The sequence below is a fragment of the Chiloscyllium plagiosum genome, unplaced genomic scaffold (assembly GCF_037043375.1).
Source record: "Chiloscyllium plagiosum isolate Xiang-an unplaced genomic scaffold, Cpla_swu_hap1 HiC_scaffold_8, whole genome shotgun sequence".
NCBI lineage: Eukaryota > Metazoa > Chordata > Chondrichthyes > Orectolobiformes > Hemiscylliidae > Chiloscyllium > Chiloscyllium plagiosum.
The window spans coordinates 97,594,764-97,614,262 of record NW_028270146.1 but is presented as its reverse complement, the minus strand read 5'-3'; the positions used below and the strand labels follow the sequence as shown (position 1 = coordinate 97,614,262).

The 19,499-nt window shown below is 39.8% G+C and overlaps 1 protein-coding gene, 1 long non-coding RNA gene and 1 pseudogene across 2 annotated transcripts in view; 2 read left to right on the top strand and 1 right to left on the bottom strand.

Annotated features, from left to right (window-relative positions):
- LOC148149451 (uncharacterized) overlaps nucleotides 1–5,643 on the top strand; it is a 21,660-nt gene extending 16,017 nt beyond the window's left edge. Inside the window, exon 3 of the long non-coding RNA XR_015757990.1 lies at nucleotides 5,330–5,643. This is a non-coding gene — a long non-coding RNA (uncharacterized LOC148149451). The remainder of the gene's footprint in view (nucleotides 1–5,329) is intronic.
- zfyve19 (zinc finger, FYVE domain containing 19) overlaps nucleotides 1–19,499 on the bottom strand; it is a 23,699-nt gene extending 4,200 nt beyond the window's left edge. Inside the window, exons 1-7 of the mRNA XM_043698250.2 lie at nucleotides 19,328–19,499; nucleotides 10,855–10,976; nucleotides 10,008–10,061; nucleotides 8,228–8,379; nucleotides 4,837–4,982; nucleotides 3,500–3,608; nucleotides 1,108–1,314 (exon numbers count right to left, since the gene is read on the bottom strand). Coding sequence (XP_043554185.2) covers nucleotides 1,108–1,314; nucleotides 3,500–3,608; nucleotides 4,837–4,982; nucleotides 8,228–8,379; nucleotides 10,008–10,061; nucleotides 10,855–10,976; nucleotides 19,328–19,381 — 844 coding nt within the window. The 5' untranslated portion in view covers nucleotides 19,382–19,499. The remainder of the gene's footprint in view (nucleotides 1–1,107; nucleotides 1,315–3,499; nucleotides 3,609–4,836; nucleotides 4,983–8,227; nucleotides 8,380–10,007; nucleotides 10,062–10,854; nucleotides 10,977–19,327) is intronic.
- LOC122553848 (large ribosomal subunit protein eL33 pseudogene) lies at nucleotides 11,376–11,838 on the top strand (annotated as a pseudogene).

The window sequence follows — 19,499 nt, the reverse complement described above, 5'->3', positions numbered from 1 at the left end:
ACCAGCTAAATGTGGTATATTGCACTCAAGTTCTATTGTTTTAAATCCCTCTGACTATGATCAGAGAGACATCCTCCAATGCACAGTATCATTAAGTCTGCATCTGGATTGTTGCCACTATACCCATGATATTCTGGCAACCCAGAAGGCCAAGTTCAGGGCACGTTGGGCGTGATCACTGCAGACTGAGAGCCTCAACAATGATTATGTCACACCATTCTCAGTACCTGGAGGAAGGTGCATCCTCACCTATGTTGTACTGCTCTGCACACTATGGTAAAGGGCAGTATTTCCCAATAAGCTGAATTAAGTGTAAGATGAGCAGAATGAATGAGTGATATTCAGCTCCCACCTGGAGCAGTAGAAATGTGAAGTAGTCTGGCTCTCAGCAGATACTACTGCAATCCACCAGCTGACCACGAAACGTGAAGACCCTATACCTAAAGGAAAGGTCAATCCCCTTCATATACATATTGAACTAAATACCTGAATGTATCACTGTCTCCAACTAGGACTGCATAATCAAAGCCTATTCAAAACTGTCATAAGTTATGAACAGGTAAAATGGCTTTAGACATTAGATAATTGTATGTGATTTCATTTAGAAATTCAATACAAATTGAAAAAAACATTTACATTGTATGCTCCTAGGTGTCTTTGTAACTTGAGCTTTGCAGTAAACCCAAAGTTAAGTTCTCAGTTGTTACTGGATCAGTTGAACTCAACTCTTGCAGATGAGAGCAATGGACAAGCAGCACCTAAAAACCATTAGATAACCTACAGAAAAGTGCACATTATACAATAGAATAACTAGTCAATAGAGTGTCTAAACACACATGTTTTATAGGCTCTTGAACACTGTGGAAAATTGAACAGGGGAGAGGAAATACTTTGTTCCTGCACCTCCACATTTCACTGTGCTTCAGTCACTGGATACAAAAAAACCGCACCCTTCTGCCTTCCAAATACTTTGCAGCATTGCAGCAATCCCAAGAGAAAATCTGTTTCCACAGCCTCAGGGAGACAGAAACGGCATTGCCAGTAGCAATCACACGCAAAGAGTAATTTTTTTGTTTTAGAAGCTCATCCAAACCAATCTGCACTCACCAGCTTTGGGGTCTTCTCCTTTCAGTGTGGCCAGTCTCTGGGAGATCTTTGAAACTTGCTCCTTGTGCAAATTGTCCTGCTTCAGCTCCGCTGTTGCCTGGTCCAGCAGATTACTCTTCTCTTCCTCAAAGCTTTTGGTGTTATTGTCGGCTGCATTGTTGAAATTACGGGGATCAATTCCTTTATTCAGGTCATTCATCTCACCATCTATAATCAAACATAAATGTTGCTTAGAGATTTTGGACAAGTGTGTTAGCCTGTGTAGAATCTGTGACTTTCAGCCAACACAGTTGTCACATAAGGTTCAAATATGGGCATGTGCACACACTTCTGCTGCAATAGTCATTAAAGTCAAAAGGTACTATCCTCACTGAGCACTCAGGTAAATGTCCTTTTTAGCAGGGTTTAATAGGTCACCATCAGGATTTAATGAAGGTGGGGATACAATTGCAGCATCCAACCACAACCCACAGAGGGTTCAACACAGGTCAATATGGCTGTTTTAAACAGGTCATTCGAGTAATCATACAACTCAATGGGAAAGCTGGTGACCAAAGGCAATTAAGGCATTTGTTTCATGTTTTTGTTAATGAATGACTATTGAGGTCAATGTTCACAATGCTGAGTGATGTAGACAAGGTTCACATTGTCCAAGCAAGATACTACATGAACAGAACTGTATATGTGGAGTTTTTCTTACTGATGTTCAGGCACTACATGGGAATTGTGCAACCAATTGTGAACCCAATGCAGAGTGCCCTGAAATCAGACATGTAAGTGAAACTTAGTACCAATATACCCAGTGCACCTGCCTACAGGAAAAAAGGCAGAAGCAGTTTATAGAAGAACCTCGATCATCCAGCATTCAATTATCCGAATGTCGGATTAGCCGGCAAGATCGCAAGGTCCCGATGCTCGGCTAAACAATGTTATCCGGTGTTCGATTATCCGGAATTTGATTAACCAAACTAAATACTGCTTGCCCATGTCCTTTGGATAATCGAGGTTCCTCTGATTTGGGTCAACAGTTCAATCAACATAATAGGTCTGAAAGGATTTGCAGCATCCTTTGGTTTTTCTCCGTGATTACACAAACATTTTGATTCCCAGTGGCATCCTCCCTTAACATTTACTGAATGGTAAAGGAATCTCAGCACAGAAGTCCAGTTATGACAAATATTCAACTTTCTGCAGGGCAAGTTCTCGGCTACAAAAGGATAGTTAGGAACAGTGCACCTAAAACTTTGTGCCGATATGTCTCTCCTTATTGCACCACAATAGATTGAGAAATTGATCACAAACACATGCAGGCAATGTATTCCCATTCCTTTGTTCATATTACATGTGCAACATTGCACGTGCCTTGTTTCACAATGGCCAATTAAAAGAATTACAGGAAATTAGAAGTTTTCCCATGTGAAAATATATTGCCTGGTTAAGTATTGAGCTATACAACCCAGAAGAGACTCAAGTTTTATTTCAGTCTGTGCCAGTTAATTGATAAAAGAAAAAGGCAATAAATGGAACCCTGCAACTAGACATAATAATTCCTGTGGTCAGGATAATAACAAGAACTAACTAACTAGGCCTCCAGCTTCTAACAGCCACTCAACAACAGACACAGAAAATCACACAACAATGATGACTGCTGCTCACTGGTGAAAAATAGTTGCCATTCACAATGAATAATGACCAGTGACTGCTCGCACCTGTGACATTGCTAGTAAGTATGCTAACACATTCAATAAGGGAATTAAATGATGAAAAATAATATCTACAGGGAGAATTAGGACAGAATGGTGCATCAATTAACATGCAACAGCATGGAGCATTGGGAAAGAGGGTGGGGTGTGAAACTCCACTGTCCCAATTAAGAGAACTAGGCTCAGTTTTTCTTTGCATTCAACAAGAATAAACTGGCTCTTTCTTCATGCTTCTCTTAATTTCAGACAGGGAATATAGCAATCTGCCTTGGTCATATTCGCAAGCAGAGAATATTAAGATTAATAAAGAATTTTTTTAAACAAAACTTGTACAGAGAAAGGATTCTTGAAATGAATTCGTGAAAGACTAGAGAGCACCAGTAAGCAACAGTCCAACAGTTCTATTCCTGGAAACCTCCTCCCACTTACTACAGCCTGATTTTTCATTGTTTTATCCCTCATTCACAACACCTTGCTGCCTATTAAGCACTCCAAGCTAACCAGTTCAAATACCCCCATGGCAGCATCTTTGACAATCTTGAGTGTTCCCTTGTTAAAGAACTTTTTCCTGCATCCTCACTGGTTTTATGAGTGGCCATTTCATTGATGCCCTCAAACTTTTGGAATTCAAGAAACTCAAAAGAAAGGCACAGGAAAAGACCGAACAGAAGATTTTTCTTAAAACTTGCCTTCAAGACCAGGGCCGTACTTTTGATCTAAGGCTGCTTCTTCTGACATTTGTTTGAAGAGGTCATTGACTTGTTCCGTCTGAGTCCTAGTATCAGGACCCTGATAACTCTACAACAGTAAAAATAAACAAACAGACTTCAGCTTAACTTGCAACTGGAATTTGCAGACAGCTAAGAAAGTGAACTTGGGATATGGTAGGCAAAGCCTTCATTGTTGTGAAACTGGCCTCTATTTAGGCTGCTGGGATGAAAGCCTCATTATGAATTACGATTGAAGAACTTTGTGTGAAAATGAACATTCTTAACCCAGTCCTTGATATACAACTGCTCAGTCAGCATTAACCTGATAATCTGGATGGTTACATGAACAGGAAATGTTTAAAAGGGATACGGGCTAAATTCTGGCAAACAGGACTAGATTAATTTAGGATATCTGATCAGTATGGATGATCTGGATCAAAGGGTCTGTTTCAGTGCTGTTCAACTCTATGATTCTAATCCAGGATAGTCCAAAGGATGCTTGGACTGGGAAACAGGCAAATACTGCAGAAGTTCAGGAGCTATTTCTGACCAATGACAATAAAACCTCAGCGCAAAATAGAATATATTATTAGTAACAAAGGTAAACAAATGAATGTCATACTAAGTTATTTAAGAAAAGAATCTCTCTAAGGTTAAATAAAACCAAAATATTGTAATACTGGAAAACTAAGGAAAACAAAATGCTGAAGAAACTAGCATTTTAGCATTAACTCCTGTTTCTCTGCACAAATGCTGCCAGACCTGCTGAGTTTCTCCAGCATTTTCTGTGTTTACCGCTCAAAGGTTTGACACAAGAAGCAAGGCTATACTTAGAAGTTGACAGAATCTGGAGATTTTGCCACCAGTAAGAAGTTCTGAAACCTACAAGAACTTGGCTTTGGACTCAACTCTTATCAGACTTGCTATTTATGAAGGACAAACTTGTCACATCCATGTTTAATCAAAACTAAGAAAGCATTTGTTAAATTTTGCCTCAATTACTCAGGAAATTTAACAATTTAGAAAATTAAGTAATGTGATTTTTTAAGTTGAAGGAAATTCATTTTTCTGAACTAATCTTTATAACACTGAAGCAAAAACATTAACAATTCATAGCTTGCAATGCATTTTCCACTACTCCAATAAGCAAAACTTCAGAAAATGATCAAAGGCAATGGTATTTGTGGACATTTCACAACGTTCACACAATTATATCACACTGTTTCCATTCGGTCTCTAACAGAATTCATTCCAGACTCAAAGCAATTCCTGTTTGTAATTTTTTAGAACAGTGGAAGAAAAGACTAGGTCCTTACAGGTCTGGGTGCTTTTGAAGGTGGTGGCTGACCCTTTAACAGAGCTAATCTGTCCTCCATCTCTGCTGTGGAGAGTATAGGTCGCTGAGGGTCCTTCTTTAGTGCGGCCAATCGCATTTCAATCTCCTGCTGAGAAGGTATAGATTCTGCAACAAAAAGGAACATGTTATGGCATGGAAAGCAACGGGGAACCAGGGAGTGATCCAATCCATTCCCTATCTAAGGGTTGCAACATTTTTGGCATTCTAGGTGAGGACCAGTCCAAATGGATCATCTGTAAGTTTTCATATCATGAACATATTCAATTTTGTTTCTCCTGATTGCTATTCTTGAATTTTGTAAAAATCACAGCAAAGAAGAACATTTTTCCAGACACTGTCAGCAAAATGTTCCAGCTTAAGGGTTGATTCAATTTGAATGAAGGGAATTTCAGGGTGATTTGTAAATGTTACAACAGTGACTACATTTTAAAACATTTCACTGTCTGTGCCAGTCCCAAGATGATGAGAGTCAGCTTCATCGCTTGCCAAAAGCACCAAACAAACTAGACATCAGGACTTTGCCACATGGAAGAAAGATGACAACCCAGGGAAATCTTCAGCCAGAAGAAGAAAGACACTGATGACAACAATGGCTGTGTGGTTTTGAAATTAACGATGTAATTTTAATAAGGGTCTAATTGGAACAGTGTATTGTTATGGTGTTTGAGGCAGATAATAAGCAGTTAAGAGAAAGGGAGGGGGGTCTTAGAGTTGTGATTAATTGTTGTTTAATGTTCACTTTCAGAGTTAAAAACATGAATTGATATTATTGTCTTCAAATTTGGGAGTTCTCTACCACTCATATTTTAACAGATTTACGAGGCGAGGGTGGGTGTTTAGTTTTTCTGGGTGTTTGGTTTAATTAACAGCAGGCAACTTTAATTTGCCGATTGCTCCAAGGTAACTTCCTTGAACACATTGCAAATTCTCCCCTTTCAGAAAGGTATTATTGAGTTTGCTTCTACCCTCCACTCAAACATTGCAAATCAGGTTGCAACAACTTCTGTGACAAAAGCAAATTTCACCTTGGCACGAATTCTTCAGGAAATTACTTCCCGTGTGTTTTGTCCAGTTACCCAGCTTTTTACCACTGGGAACAACCAATTCCAAAAAAAAAATTGAATGTTCTAGATTTATTCACCGCTGTTGGGGATGGTACTTTCAGGAACTTTGTAATTATATACATTGCAAAACCTTGAAGGATGACGAGATAGTTGCATTACACACCGAGGTGTTTTCTATTCTTCCAGACTACTAACTACTTTTCCCACGTGTTGGATGCTGTGATTGTTTCCCAGCAAACACAGCAGGTAAGCAACATCGCTGATTTGTCATGTAAAGGACACAAATTGCGTCCCTTCACCGGTTCCCACAAGTTATCACTGGGGGAGTGTAAATGTAAGTCTCCAATTGGCCCAAGACAGTTTGGGGACACAGTGAAAGCAGAAATCAGGAACAGTGATACTCATGACTCACATGTTTTGAATTCATCATCTCTCGCTGCCATATCCAATTCAAACAAGAAAAATGGCTTGTATCATAAACCACAATGTCTCCTGCTCAATATGTAATGAGTTAGTCTGAAGAATAATCACTAATGTTACGGAATGCAAAATACTAGCTGGTCCGTACCCAGAAAAATTCTACAAATAGCAAGGATAAATGACAGGTGTTGTAGGTTAAATAATTTTTGTTAACCCATCTGCTCGAAAAATGACATGTGCATAGGCCCATGTATCCTCAACCTAGAGGGAACAAGTTGCACCATTCTGCATTCTGCTTACAAAATCACCTATACCAATATAAATTACAAGTGACTGGGTACATTTCATTAGTAAATATTAAAACTACAGGCTTCCAGATTTGAGATGTGTCTGAACCTCAATCTAAAGATAAACATAATGTTATCATGATCCTGTGAGACCATAGGTGAACTCTCCCATTACAGAGAAATGACTGGTGGTGGTTTAACCAGAGGGTCATCACACCTCAGAGGTTAACAGTCCTTCAGTCCTCAGCCAGTGCAGGAATTGAACCCATGTTATTGGTGTTACTGTGCATTACAAACCAGCCATCCAACCAACTGAGCTAACCAACCAGTTAATCCAGAATTGAGGAAAGCAATGTTGACCACAACACACTCAAAAATCCTCATATTTTAAACAGTGTATAATATTTTTCAGCCTCCGATCTGTAACACCTCAGGCAATGCAACTCCTTCAGTAGTACATATTGGCCTGGACTGTTCTCAGACCTAGACAAGACTACTTACCAGGCTCAACTAAAAGTTCTATAAAGACCATTAGACATTGGAGCAGAAATTAAGCCATTCAGCCCATCGAGTCTGCTCCTCCATTCAATCATGGGGAATAAGTTTCTCAACCCCATTCTCCCACTTTCTCCCTGTAACCCTTGATACTCAAGAACCTATCTTATCTCAGTCTTAAATATACTCAATGACCTGGCTTCCACAGCCTTCTATGACAATGAATTCCATAGATTCATCACTCTCTGGCTGAAGAAGTTTTTCTTCATCTCTGTTCTAAAAGGTCTTCACTCTAAGGCTGTGCTCTCAGGTCCTAGTCTCTCCTACCAATAGAAACATCTTTCCAATATCTACTCTGTCCAGGCCATTTACTATTCTGTATGTTTCAATTAGATCCCCCTTCATCCTTCTAAACTCCATCGACTATAAATCCAGAGTCCTCAAATGTTCCTTATATGTTAAGCTTTTCATTTCCGGAACCATTCTTGTGAACCTCCTCTGAACACGCTTCAGAGTCAGTACATCCTTCCTGAGAAATGGGGCCCAAAACTCTGCACAATACTCCAAATGTGATCTGACAAGAGCCTTAGAAGATATCCCTGCTTTTATATTCAAGTCCTCTCAAAATAAATGTTATCATTGCATTTGCCTTCCTAACTACTGACTCAACCTGGAAGTTTACCTTTAGAGAATCCTGGAATAGAACTCCCAAGTCTCCTTGCACTTCAGACTTCTGAATTTTCTCCCCATTTAGAAAATAGTCCATGCCTCTATTCTTTCTATCAAAGTGCATGATCTCACACTTTCCCACGTTGAATTCCATCTTGGCGCACTGTCCAAATCTTTCTGCAACCTCCCCGCCTCCTCAATGCGACCTGTCCCTCTACCTATCCAGAATGTCCTCAGCTCTTTCATACAGATCCTTAATGTATAAAGTGAAAAGTTACGATCCCAACACTGACCCTTGCAGAACACCACTTGTCACTAGTTGCCATCCAGAGAAGGACCCTTTTATCCCCACTCCCTGCTTCCTCGACTTCTATTGTATGCAGTGAAATTGTTCTGATTAAAAATGATCACTCACTCAGTTTGGTTTCTTCCTTTAACTTCTCCAGTCGCTCAGCAATGGCTCGGTCCTCTTTTGATAGACCTAGATACTTCATGTTTGGTGTGTGACTACCCGCTTTGTTTGCTGCTGTTTGTTCCTGTTGTTTAGCCTCCAGAGCAGCTACTCGCCTAGATTAGAGACCCAGAAGAAAGCATTATGGGGCTACATAAGTATATTAATTGCATTGAGAAGCACATCAGTAGCGGTTTCCGTTCATACATTCCTGCATTTTCAAAAGGCGAGTTTTATTTGTGGAAGTTGTTAACAGTTGTTCTGAGAATGCACACACATGGCTTGTGTGGAGAGGATTGCAATTGTTACTGAGGTCCCGCAGAGTGGGGGAAGATGCTCATGTAAAGAAATATTTTTATTTCCTCTAAGGTATTTTTATAGTTATTTGTAGTTATCTAACCCACAGTTATTTGTCTTTGGGCAGTATTCTTGAAATTATACACATTAAATTGAGTATCTCCATTGCAACTCTATTCAGGCAACTCCAAGTAAACCATTTTGTAAGGAGACAAGGTGAATTTGTTACAGTGTAACAATTTAGGGCAGCACGGTGGCCAGTGGTTCGTGCTGCTGCCTCACAGGGACCCAGGCTCAATTTCAGTCCCAGTAAGACACCACGGAGTTTGCAAATTCTCCCCATCTCTGCATGAGTTTCCTCTGGGTGCTCCAGTTTCCTCACACAATCTAAAGATGTGCAGGTTAGGTGGATTGGCCATGCTAAATTGCCCACAGCGTCCAGAGACATGTAGGTTAGGTGGATTAACCATAGGACATGCAGGGTTACAGGGACTTTTTTTTCTGAAGGGAGACGGGTGAGCAGGGGAAGGAGGGGAAAGTGAGGATCTGGATGGAATGCTCCTCAGAGAGTCGCTGTGGACTTGTTGGGCCAAATACCCTCTTTCCATACTGTAGGGATTCTATGAATTTGTAATCTTCTCTGAAAAGAAATTAAAAATGGAAGTGGTGAGACTAGCACTAGGTATGTTAATCTCCTTCTGCTCATATCTCAAAAGTAATCAGATGAAAGTGACCGGACAAAATTGCTCCATTTCTCCAAAGACATTGTTCAAAGAATGAAACAACTGTGCAGCCTGAGAGATTCACTGGAATTGACTGTTTCTCAAAGAAAATTTACCACTTGGGCAGTAGCATAGGGAGCATTACATGAAGCATAAGAGGAACTGAGAGCAAGAGCAAGAGCATGAGATTCTGAGCCTTTGTTCATCACTCTTTCATTCGTTCCAACTTCTATCCAAGACAAAGTGTGTCCCACGGCAGGCAGGGATAGACACACACCCACATACACACACAGTGAAACACATACAAAAAGAGACACAAATCAACATTAGCATTGTACCACTTTAAACACAGGAGGGACAGACAAATGCAGGACAAATTCTACATGTTAAACTCAGGGAAACTTTAAAATTTCGGCATTCACATGTTGCTGAGTTCCAACCCTCATCAGTTTCCAATTCCATTTAAAAATCTTAGACAGGGATTTAGATTAAAAAGTAGGTAACAGGAGGTACAGATCAGCCAGAAGATAACTAAGCAGTGAATATGTATTAAATCACGTATTACTGCTCCTTCAATCAGCAAACCAGTTTTCTCTTTCAGATGTTCCTAATTTCGTTTCTATCAAGGTTGTTCAGTTCAAGTTCCACAATGGTGGTGATGGAACTCATACCTTGACAGTAACAAACACAATTTGCCAGTGTAGAATTGTCAATCAACTACTCACTTTTTGTAATTCTCTGGTGGAGACCATTTTGCAGCATTATCCTGTTTCCCAGATCTGTGAAAGAACAAACAAATATTTTCTTCAAAGATTCTCGCTGCTCCATTTTTGCATCTTCATATCTTATGTACTACTGCTGAGTCCAAAGGGTGAAATCACAGAACAAAGCTAACCTTCTGTGCCTGCCAAGCAATGTCTCCCCTTTCACTGCATAAAGACATGATTGGAACCTATAGAACAGTTGGAACATACTGAAGCATCAATCAAAAACACAGCTAGCCTGATTATAACAGGTACCAACATAAGCCAGCAATAATATATTCACATAGTCATGCTGCTGTAATGTAAAATCCACCATTTATCATTCATCTGCAACTATTTGGATAGTTGGGTGATAGAGACAAAATTGTAACTTAAGTACCAACAAGCTAAACTACATTATTTCATTTCTTGTTCTGTCCTGTCTGTGCTAAACAGGAAAGAGATAGGAGGTTATTAGCTCAACTTTACCTTCCAGCACACCAACATACATAAATACAAAATACTGTGGATGCTGGAAATCTGAAACACAGAGTGCTGGAGAACTCAGCAGGTTTGGCAGCATCTGTGGAGAGAGAATAGAGTTAATGATTCAAGTCCAAAATGACTCTTCTTCAGATATTTACACAACTTATTTCTCAGTCCTCTCTTTGTGTCTCACTATTCTGCTGTGTCACCATAAGGTTGTGCTCTAGTGTCACCATGAATGAGAATAGTTGATTAACTTCCTTTATTGTTCAGGTTTTATATTGTTATGGAGAGATGTGGCTCATGCTACTACACACGTATGATCTCAGTAACTCGTGAATACCTTGTGAGGGTTCCATGGCACTGCCTGCAGACCTTTTGCTGTGTATTCCCACAACGAGGGACCAAGGTGCTATAGCTGAGACATGATGAACAATACGCATGGCCGCAGTTCTTGCACCCAAGCTGCCAAAATTTAAAAAGAAAAATACATTAGATAAGTCACTAGGACCTCATTTAGAGGGATGGTATCAGATAACTGGAACATTGCAAATATTATGTCCTCATTCCGGAAAGGTGCTAGGATAAACCCAGCAACAGCAGCCAGTCAGTTTAACCCTGGTGGAGGCAAAGCTTTCAGAAATACTAATAAAAGGTCAAAATTAATAGTCACTTAGACAAATGTGGATCAAAGAAAGCCAGAACAGAATTATAATAAGTAAATCATGACTGATTAATTTGATTGAGTTTTCCAATGAGATAATAGAGAGGTCTGATGATAAAAATGTGGCCAATGTGTATATGGAACCTCCAAACACACTGGCTATTTGGCCAGGCAATCCAGCTGCCCAGAGCACTCTTTCAATGCCGGCTAGCTTGTGGTGCAAAGCTGTGTTTACAGGCTATAAACGAGGCCTTCAAATTCAGAGAAGGCTCGCTATCCCACTCAAGATTCAAAGTGTTCATTGCCAATATGAAATAGAATTTGCCTGGATAGGAGATGTGCTTTTGTCTACAAAGACAAGAATAACACTGATTCCTAATGGCTAACCAAACAAGGTGTTAGTTGAGGTAAAGTGACACATTCTGACTGAAACAGTGGCATGGTGTGTACAAAGTTCAGCAGTAACTTGCTCTCTAAAGCTATTAGGTACAGGATTTATGCGATGCTGTATCCATCAAGGATCTAAAGCACAGCTGTACATAAACTGACAATAAAATAGCAAAATGATTGATTTTAAATAAAACAGGCTGCACAACAATGTTGAAGGAACAATGGCAACAAAATTACAAAATCTGGAAATCTCTCGGAAAAAGCAGTGGTGAATGGTTGATTTTCAAACCTGGGGAAGGTGGTTGGTGGGTCAGGGGTGGGGGGAGAGAGAGGCGAGGGGTGGTGTGGTGTGGGGAGGTGATGGGGCGGATCATTCCTTCATCTGTAATATTTACATGTATTTTAATTTACATTTCAAAATTAATGGACTTGTAAGCATTATGACCCATAAATAGGTTGGTTGAATGGGTGGGCAAGTGGCAGGTGAAATTTAACACAAATTGTAATGGGATATTTTATCAATGACAAAGATAGGCACTATCGTAAGTGTATAGTTATATTTAAAAATTGAATAAGCAAAGCTGTAGTAGATTGATTTCAACGTCAGGTCATCCAACTTGAACCCAAAAAAAAATGGAACAGGATGTTTTCTTAATGGTGGAAAGCTAGAAACAGTGAAGGTCAAAGAGTCTTCAATGTCAAGGTATTCATAATAAAAATATCACTGCTCCTCGGATGCTGCCTGAACTGCTGTGCTCTTCCAGCACTACTAATCCAGAATCTGGTTTCCAGCATCTGCAGTCATTGTTTTTACCTATAAAAATATCACAAGCCAGTACAGAAAACAATTTTAAAAAGTGAAGAGAATACTGGCATTTATTAAGAGGGCAACAGAATACAAGGAAGTAGAAATCATATGTCAGCTGCACAAAGCTCTGGTCTGATCGTACCTGGAAAACTGAGCAATTCTGTGCTCCACATCTTATACAGGATAAAATGGCCTCAAAAGGACTACAGTGTACGTTTACTGGAAAGATATTACAACTGAGAGTTCAGCTAGAAGGAGAGGTTAAATATCCTAGTGTTGTAATTCCCTGGAACTTAGAGGTTAAAGGAAGATTTGATCAAAACATTCAATTATTAAACAGAATAGATAGGTCTGACTGGAAGAAATGATTTCCTTTAGTTGGGAAATATAGCAGCAGAAGATGTAATCTCAAACTTGGAAGCAGAAGTGAAAATTAGAAAACATTTCTTCACGCAAATGGTAATAAAGTTTGGAACACTTCTGCAAACAGTAAATCATTAATTTTGAACCAGAATGTGGTAGATTCTTGTTAGTCAAGGAAAATTAAGCAGCAGGGGTGTACATGGAACTGAGAGGATTTTAAAGATGGCTTTAAGCAGGGTAGGGAGGGAATACATTAGCTCAAGCCCTTGGCAACTAAAGACACGGCCCCAATTATGGAGCAATTAAAATCAGTGATGCAGAAGAGCTAAGAATATGCATTGCATAAATATCAATGGAATTGCAGAAAATTGAGCTGAGGTAAATGTAGGGTAAGACAACATTACAGAGATGAAAGGAGTTGGATTGTTGACAAGTATGTTTAAATATTTTAATATACACCTTAAATAATTAAATACGTATCCACTGCAGCCAGTGATAAGATGCCAGGTTTAAGTGAAGTTTAGGATGGAAATTAAGCCCAGAATATTTTCCCAGTTCCACAAAACAAAAAGCGATGTTTTTAAAATTGGCTTACTGACAAAATTTTCAGTCAGTGCGTTTTGGATAAACAGGTTGTTTTGATTAAAGTATGTGAGCTTGAACAGCAACTTCCAGCTCAATAATCAACCACATGCATTTCTGCAGTAATGAATCCTATCCTTAGTGACTGCCAACAACACCATCAGATCTAGGGAGAAGCAATCAGTACATGGGACATTCCCAGCTCAGATGAACTATAATGTCCAAATGCAGAAGTAGGTCATTTGGCCCATCAAATTTGCTACATTATTCAGTGAGATTCAAGACTCATTTGGTGTTTCTCAACTCCACTTTCTTGCTTTTTTCCCCATACCTCTCGATTCCCTTACTAATTAAAAATAAAAATCAGTCAGTCAGTCTCCCTCAGCTAAAAATATAGTGAATGGACCAGCTTCCACAACCCTTCATGGTAAAGAATTCCAGAGATATACTAATCTCTAAGAGAAGAAGTCCTTTCTCATCTCTGCCTTAACTAGACAATCCTTTACTGAGATTATAGCTCTTGTCCTCGACTCTCCCCAGGGGAAACAATCTCCCAGCAGCTATCCTGTCAAGCCGCCTTATACATTTTGATAAAGTCACCACGTTTTTTTCCAAATTCAAATGAGTACAAGCCAAACATACTCAAACTCTTCCTCTTACGAAAACTCCTCCATATGCTGGATCAATGTTGTTAACCATCTCTGGACTGTATCCAATTCTACTCTGTCTTCCCTTTGAGGAAGGGACAAAGATTATTCACAGTATTCCAGGTATGGACTGACTTCTATATTTATAGCAAGACTTTCTTATTTTGATACTCCAAAGCGACCCATACAGCAGTGGGAGCTCAATGATGCAATGTCAACAAGCAATTGTCAACAAGTGGACCACCACACAACACTGGTTGAAATGTACATGAAAGATACCTAGATGTTGTATTATACTGTGTGCAAGGCCTGTTAGAGAATAAATGTGTTTCACAAATTACACACATGCACCAAACTGGTCCTGCTTGATATTAACACAGCAGCCAAGTAATTTGGGTGTATATAGGAACATGAGAGCACTGACCTAAATGCTCCATCTTCTGTGTCACACTGTTGTTTCATCCAGGACAATACCAACCATTGTTACACTTATGTGGCATATGACCTAACAGAGTGCCTTCACTTGCCTCGTCCTCAGATGGACACCGAACACTTCTTAGGCGGTTGACGATTTCAGTAGACAGAAGTGACTAGATGAACTAGCATCCGCACCAATCAAATGCAAAAGAATACTGAAACAATTGTGCAAATAAGTTACCTACCGAGTCTTGACAGACGACTGAAAGCTTGGGAGAAATAAAATTTCACCAATCTTAATAATAAATTTGTCACTCAATAGAATCTTTGCAAATATGAAAGACAATTAGTGTAAAGAAGAAATCTGTCAAGTGCTGAGAAAAAGATTAAGCTCAGTACATTGTTACCTGCTTTATAGGTTTTCCTCCTCAAGAAAAAAAGAACACCTTCAGGAAAGGTTGGCATTGTCACATACAAGTATAACATTGCAGAAGGGTAAATTGAAGCAGGTTCTGGAGGTGCAAGAATACCTCAATACAACTGCATTGTAATGGGGTGAATTAGAAGGGAGGAAAGAATAGGGCAAGATGTTGGGGGAATACTAGATAGAGGAGAAAGTGAAAAGCAAAAGGGTCTTATTCTGCACTAATCTTTTGGTTTCTCAACAACTGAATATTGCTGTGTCTGATCATCAGTTGTACCAGTATTTTACAGTATTCCTGGATAGCTTAAAGCTATCAAAGCTGTTTTACACTATGTATGTCAACACCTTCACTTGCCTACTGACAATTCCTCTTTCTGCAACTCTTGCTTCCTGTCAACCTTTTTTGAATTAATGTCAATATTCCAACAGTACAGAGCAGACAGTCCATACACTGGCTTTATTTTAAATCGGCATTGTGAAAAATTACAATATGTGGCAATGTTCTAGAGAAAATTGAGGAAACAATTTATTTCAAGGTTACAGCTTAGAGTCATAGAGATATACATCAGGGAAACAGACCCTTTGGTCCAACTTGTCCATGCTAACCAGATAACCCAACCGAAACTAGTCCCACCTGCTAGAACAATAAAATTGTTTAAAGTTGAAAATTCACACATTTTTCTAGGAAAGGCCAGGCTTTTGTTATTGTCCCTCAAAATAAAGGTTGATTGACAATTAGAAAATTGTTTTGCTGTCTTCATTCCAATGTTTCTGGAGGTGTTTTGCCTTGCACACCCCCAGTGAGGTCCTCAGACCAAAAGTCTTGGTTTGTAAACACAGATTAAAAAGAACCAGGCACGGATGCATTCATCAGGTTTTCAAAGACAGGGATTCAATTCACAGACTCAGGAAGACCAGAGGTTGTTTGTTTCAGGCAAGCTACATGATCCACCAATATCTTCTTTATGTTTAACAAAGATAATTTATACTGGAAGTGTAGAAACCTTCAGGCTGCAAAAACACAGATTGATTGCTAACTTGGCCAAACAGCAAGGGATGCTGGGTGCATTAGCCAAGTTAAACTCTGAAATCACAAAACTCACACACCAGACACCGTGCAAACAGTAGCCAGATGCTAGTGACATTAGCTTACTGTAAAAGGCAATATTTTCCTGGACAGACATGCCCGTAACAACTTATCCACCAAACAAAGGAGGGACCAAACAGAAGTCTGGTCCTGCTGAAAAAAGAAATGTACAGTTTCATGCCATCCAAATGATTGATTCTGTTTCAAACTATTAAGCGTACCTCCCTGATTGGCTAGAACTATGGAAATTACCAGGAAAAATAAATCTAAAAAGGTATAAAAACACAGAGTTCACCTGCAGACCTCTCTTGGAATCTTGAGGCTTTCCAAGGAGACCAGCTGACCATCCAGATAGAACAGAGAGCGCAAGAGAAAGCAGGTTCACAGACCCAGAGACAGAGACACTATATACATTTACAAGAGACTTGGGAAGTATCGTAAACATAAGCGGCCAAATAGCATTAAAAATAGTATGTTTAGTATTAAAGTTTATTGTAAATTTGTTCCTAATGAAGTTGGGACAGTTTTGCACAGGTACCGGTTTGTGTTTGTATCGATTTGACTGCTTTGGTATTATGGGACACCTCGGCAAATTCAACCATAACGTTCTGGTTGGAGTCATCAGAGTTAAGGAGAAACTTGACAACTGAAGGTTATCACGATGATTGCTTTTCTATGGACTCCTGAAGTGAAGAAGCCTGATCATTTCAAACTGGTGATATTTCATTTAATGTTTTTTAACTAATCTGATGAGTATATAAAAAAAGGCATGATTTTCCAATTCAGTGTATAGACGGTTGTACTATTAGTCTGGATGAAGTTTTTGTATAGGCAGCCTTAAACAGCTCACAGCTTCAACTTGCATCACTCTGTCAGAGAATATTTATGACAACAAAAACAAATTGCTGCAAAAGCTCAGCAGGTCTGGCAGCATCTGTGGAGAGAAATAACAGTTAACATTTCAGGTCCAGCGACCCTTCCTCAGAGTTTGCATACAAAGGAAAGTTTAGAGTTAAAGGGAAAGGCTGGATAGGTTGGGATTTTTTTTTAAATCGCCTGGAGCATAGGTATCTGAGGGGTGACCTTATAGAAGTCTACAAAATCATGGGAGGTGTAGATAAGGTAGATCGTCAACAGCCTTTCCCCTTGGCAGGGGAGTCTAAAACTAGAGGGCATAGGTTTAATGGGAGAAATACAAAAGCTTCCGGAGAGTGCCTAGAACGGGCTGCGAGAGATAGTGGTGGAAGTGAATACAATTTCATCATTTAAGAAACATTTGGACAGACATACGGATGTTATAGATGTGGAGGGAAATGGATGAGATGCAGGCAAATGGGACTAGTTTAATTGTGAAAACCAGGTGGCATATACAAGTTGGGTCAAAGTGCCTCTTTCCATGCAGTAAACCTGACTCAACGAAAATACCAGATCAGATAAACAAACATTTAGCTTTTTTTAAAGTTTTGATTTAGCCATGGAAAGTAGAAATTTACTTCCTCAGGTTCACCTGATGTGTTTTGAAGAACACCACAGCTGATTCTGATCCCAGTGAGATTCTATGAATCCCAGTCCCACCCACAGCTAATACCTACTCAGCTTAGATAAAGGATCAGTTAGACTTGAAACATCAGCTCTTTTCTCCCCTTACAGATGCTGCCAGACCTGCTGAGATTTTCCATTTTCTCTTTTGGTTGCTAATCCCTACTCTTTTGGACTTTCTATCAGAGGTAACCAGGAAGGGAGGGGCTTATTCCCCTTTCAAAATCTCAGCTGCTGCACTAAAACAACAAACTGTATAGTTGAAGCATCCATTTTCTGGTTGTGGTTCAGGACCAGACAAACAGTGCATTTAATTAATGAAGTATAATATTCTTAAGTGTTACAGTTATCACCTAAATAAACACAGATTTAAACACCTCACAAGATTTAAGATTGTTCATCATATCAAGCAAATCAAGGACATTACTTTCCATTCTACGATATATCTCGATCAGTTTTCCTTCCCTTCTCCAGCCAGTCACCCAAGCCTTGAGAAATCCTCATGCAATGTTCAAACGGCAGGCCAGCTTTAGGGTAATCGATTCATCAAAACTGTTGGTTTTCACCTCTATGAAAATCCAACCCAACTGGAACTATGTTTTTGACAGCTCTAGCCTCAAGTGTTCAAATAGCATATTAGTAGCATATTAGTCTCAAACATCCCAAACTTAACCATGCCCATCTTGGCTGACATACCCATCCACCTCCATCCCCAACGATTTACCCTAGCACACAGAATTTTGAAACAGTTTATTTCCATTTGATCAAATTAAATAAGAACATGCATCATAATATTGCAGCATTTTCAGTCAGGATAAATCGATTATTTTCCACAATATAAGTACCCTGTTAAATAAATATGGTCGAATTCACACAGTATCATAGAACAGCCCTTCATCCCTTGATGTTGCACCAGTTAACCTACACTATTCCATTACCATCCATATGTTTATCCAATGACCATTTAAATGCCCTTAATGTTGGTAGGTTCACTACTGTTGCAGGCAGTGTATTCCACACCTCTAACATCTGTCCTTTTTCTATCACCCTTCAATTTAAAGCTACATCCCCTTGTACTAGCCATCACCATCCAAGGAAAAAGGCTGTCACTGTCTACCCTAGCTAATCCTCTAATCATCTTGTACATCTCTATTAAGTCACCTCTTAACTTTCTCCTCTCTAAGGAAAACAGTCTCAAGTCCCTCATAAGACCTTCCCTCCATACAGGTAACATCCTGGTAAATCTCCTCTGCAGGCAAAAGTGAGTACTGCAGATGCTGGAGATTAGAGCTAAGAGTGTGGTGCTGGAAAAGCACAGCTGGTCAGGCAGCATCCGAGGAACAGGAAAATCAACATTTCAGCCAAAGCCCTTCATTGGAAATGAGGCTGGGACCCTCAGGGGTGGAGAGATAAATGGGAGTGGGAGGGGGCAAAGGTAGCGATAAAGGTGATAGGTCAGAGGGGAGGGTGGAGCAGATAGTTGGGAAGGAAGATGGAATGGGTCATATGCATGGTACTGAGCTGCAAGGTTGGAATTGGGGTAAGGTGGGGGGAGGGGAAATGAGGAAAGTGGTGAAATCTACATTGATGCCATGGGGTTGGAGGGTTCCGAGGTGGAAGATGAGGCGATCTTCCTCCATTCCTGATGAAGGGCTTTTGTCCAAAACGTCAAATTGCCTATGCACCCTTTCCAATGATTCCACGTCCTTCCTATATTGCAGCGACCACAACTATACGCAACACTCCTTGGAACTCTACCAACCTAAAAAGAACATCAACGACTTCGATGACAGATAGATGGAGAATGTTCACTAACTGGTGTGAATTGCTGCTGAGATATTGGTGCAAAGTTTTACACAAACAGGCCCCCTGTTTTGGGGAGAACACGAACTTGCCTCTTTCCTCAGGAGAGTGAATTTAGACGCGCAACCATAGCATCTTCCAGCCATCCTCAGCCTGCTGGCTGTTAACCTCGCAAATATGAAAGGAAATAACCTAACTACTTTTACATTACACCGACTCCGACATTCCAACCCATCAATGCACTATTCCTTCACTCCCCATCGC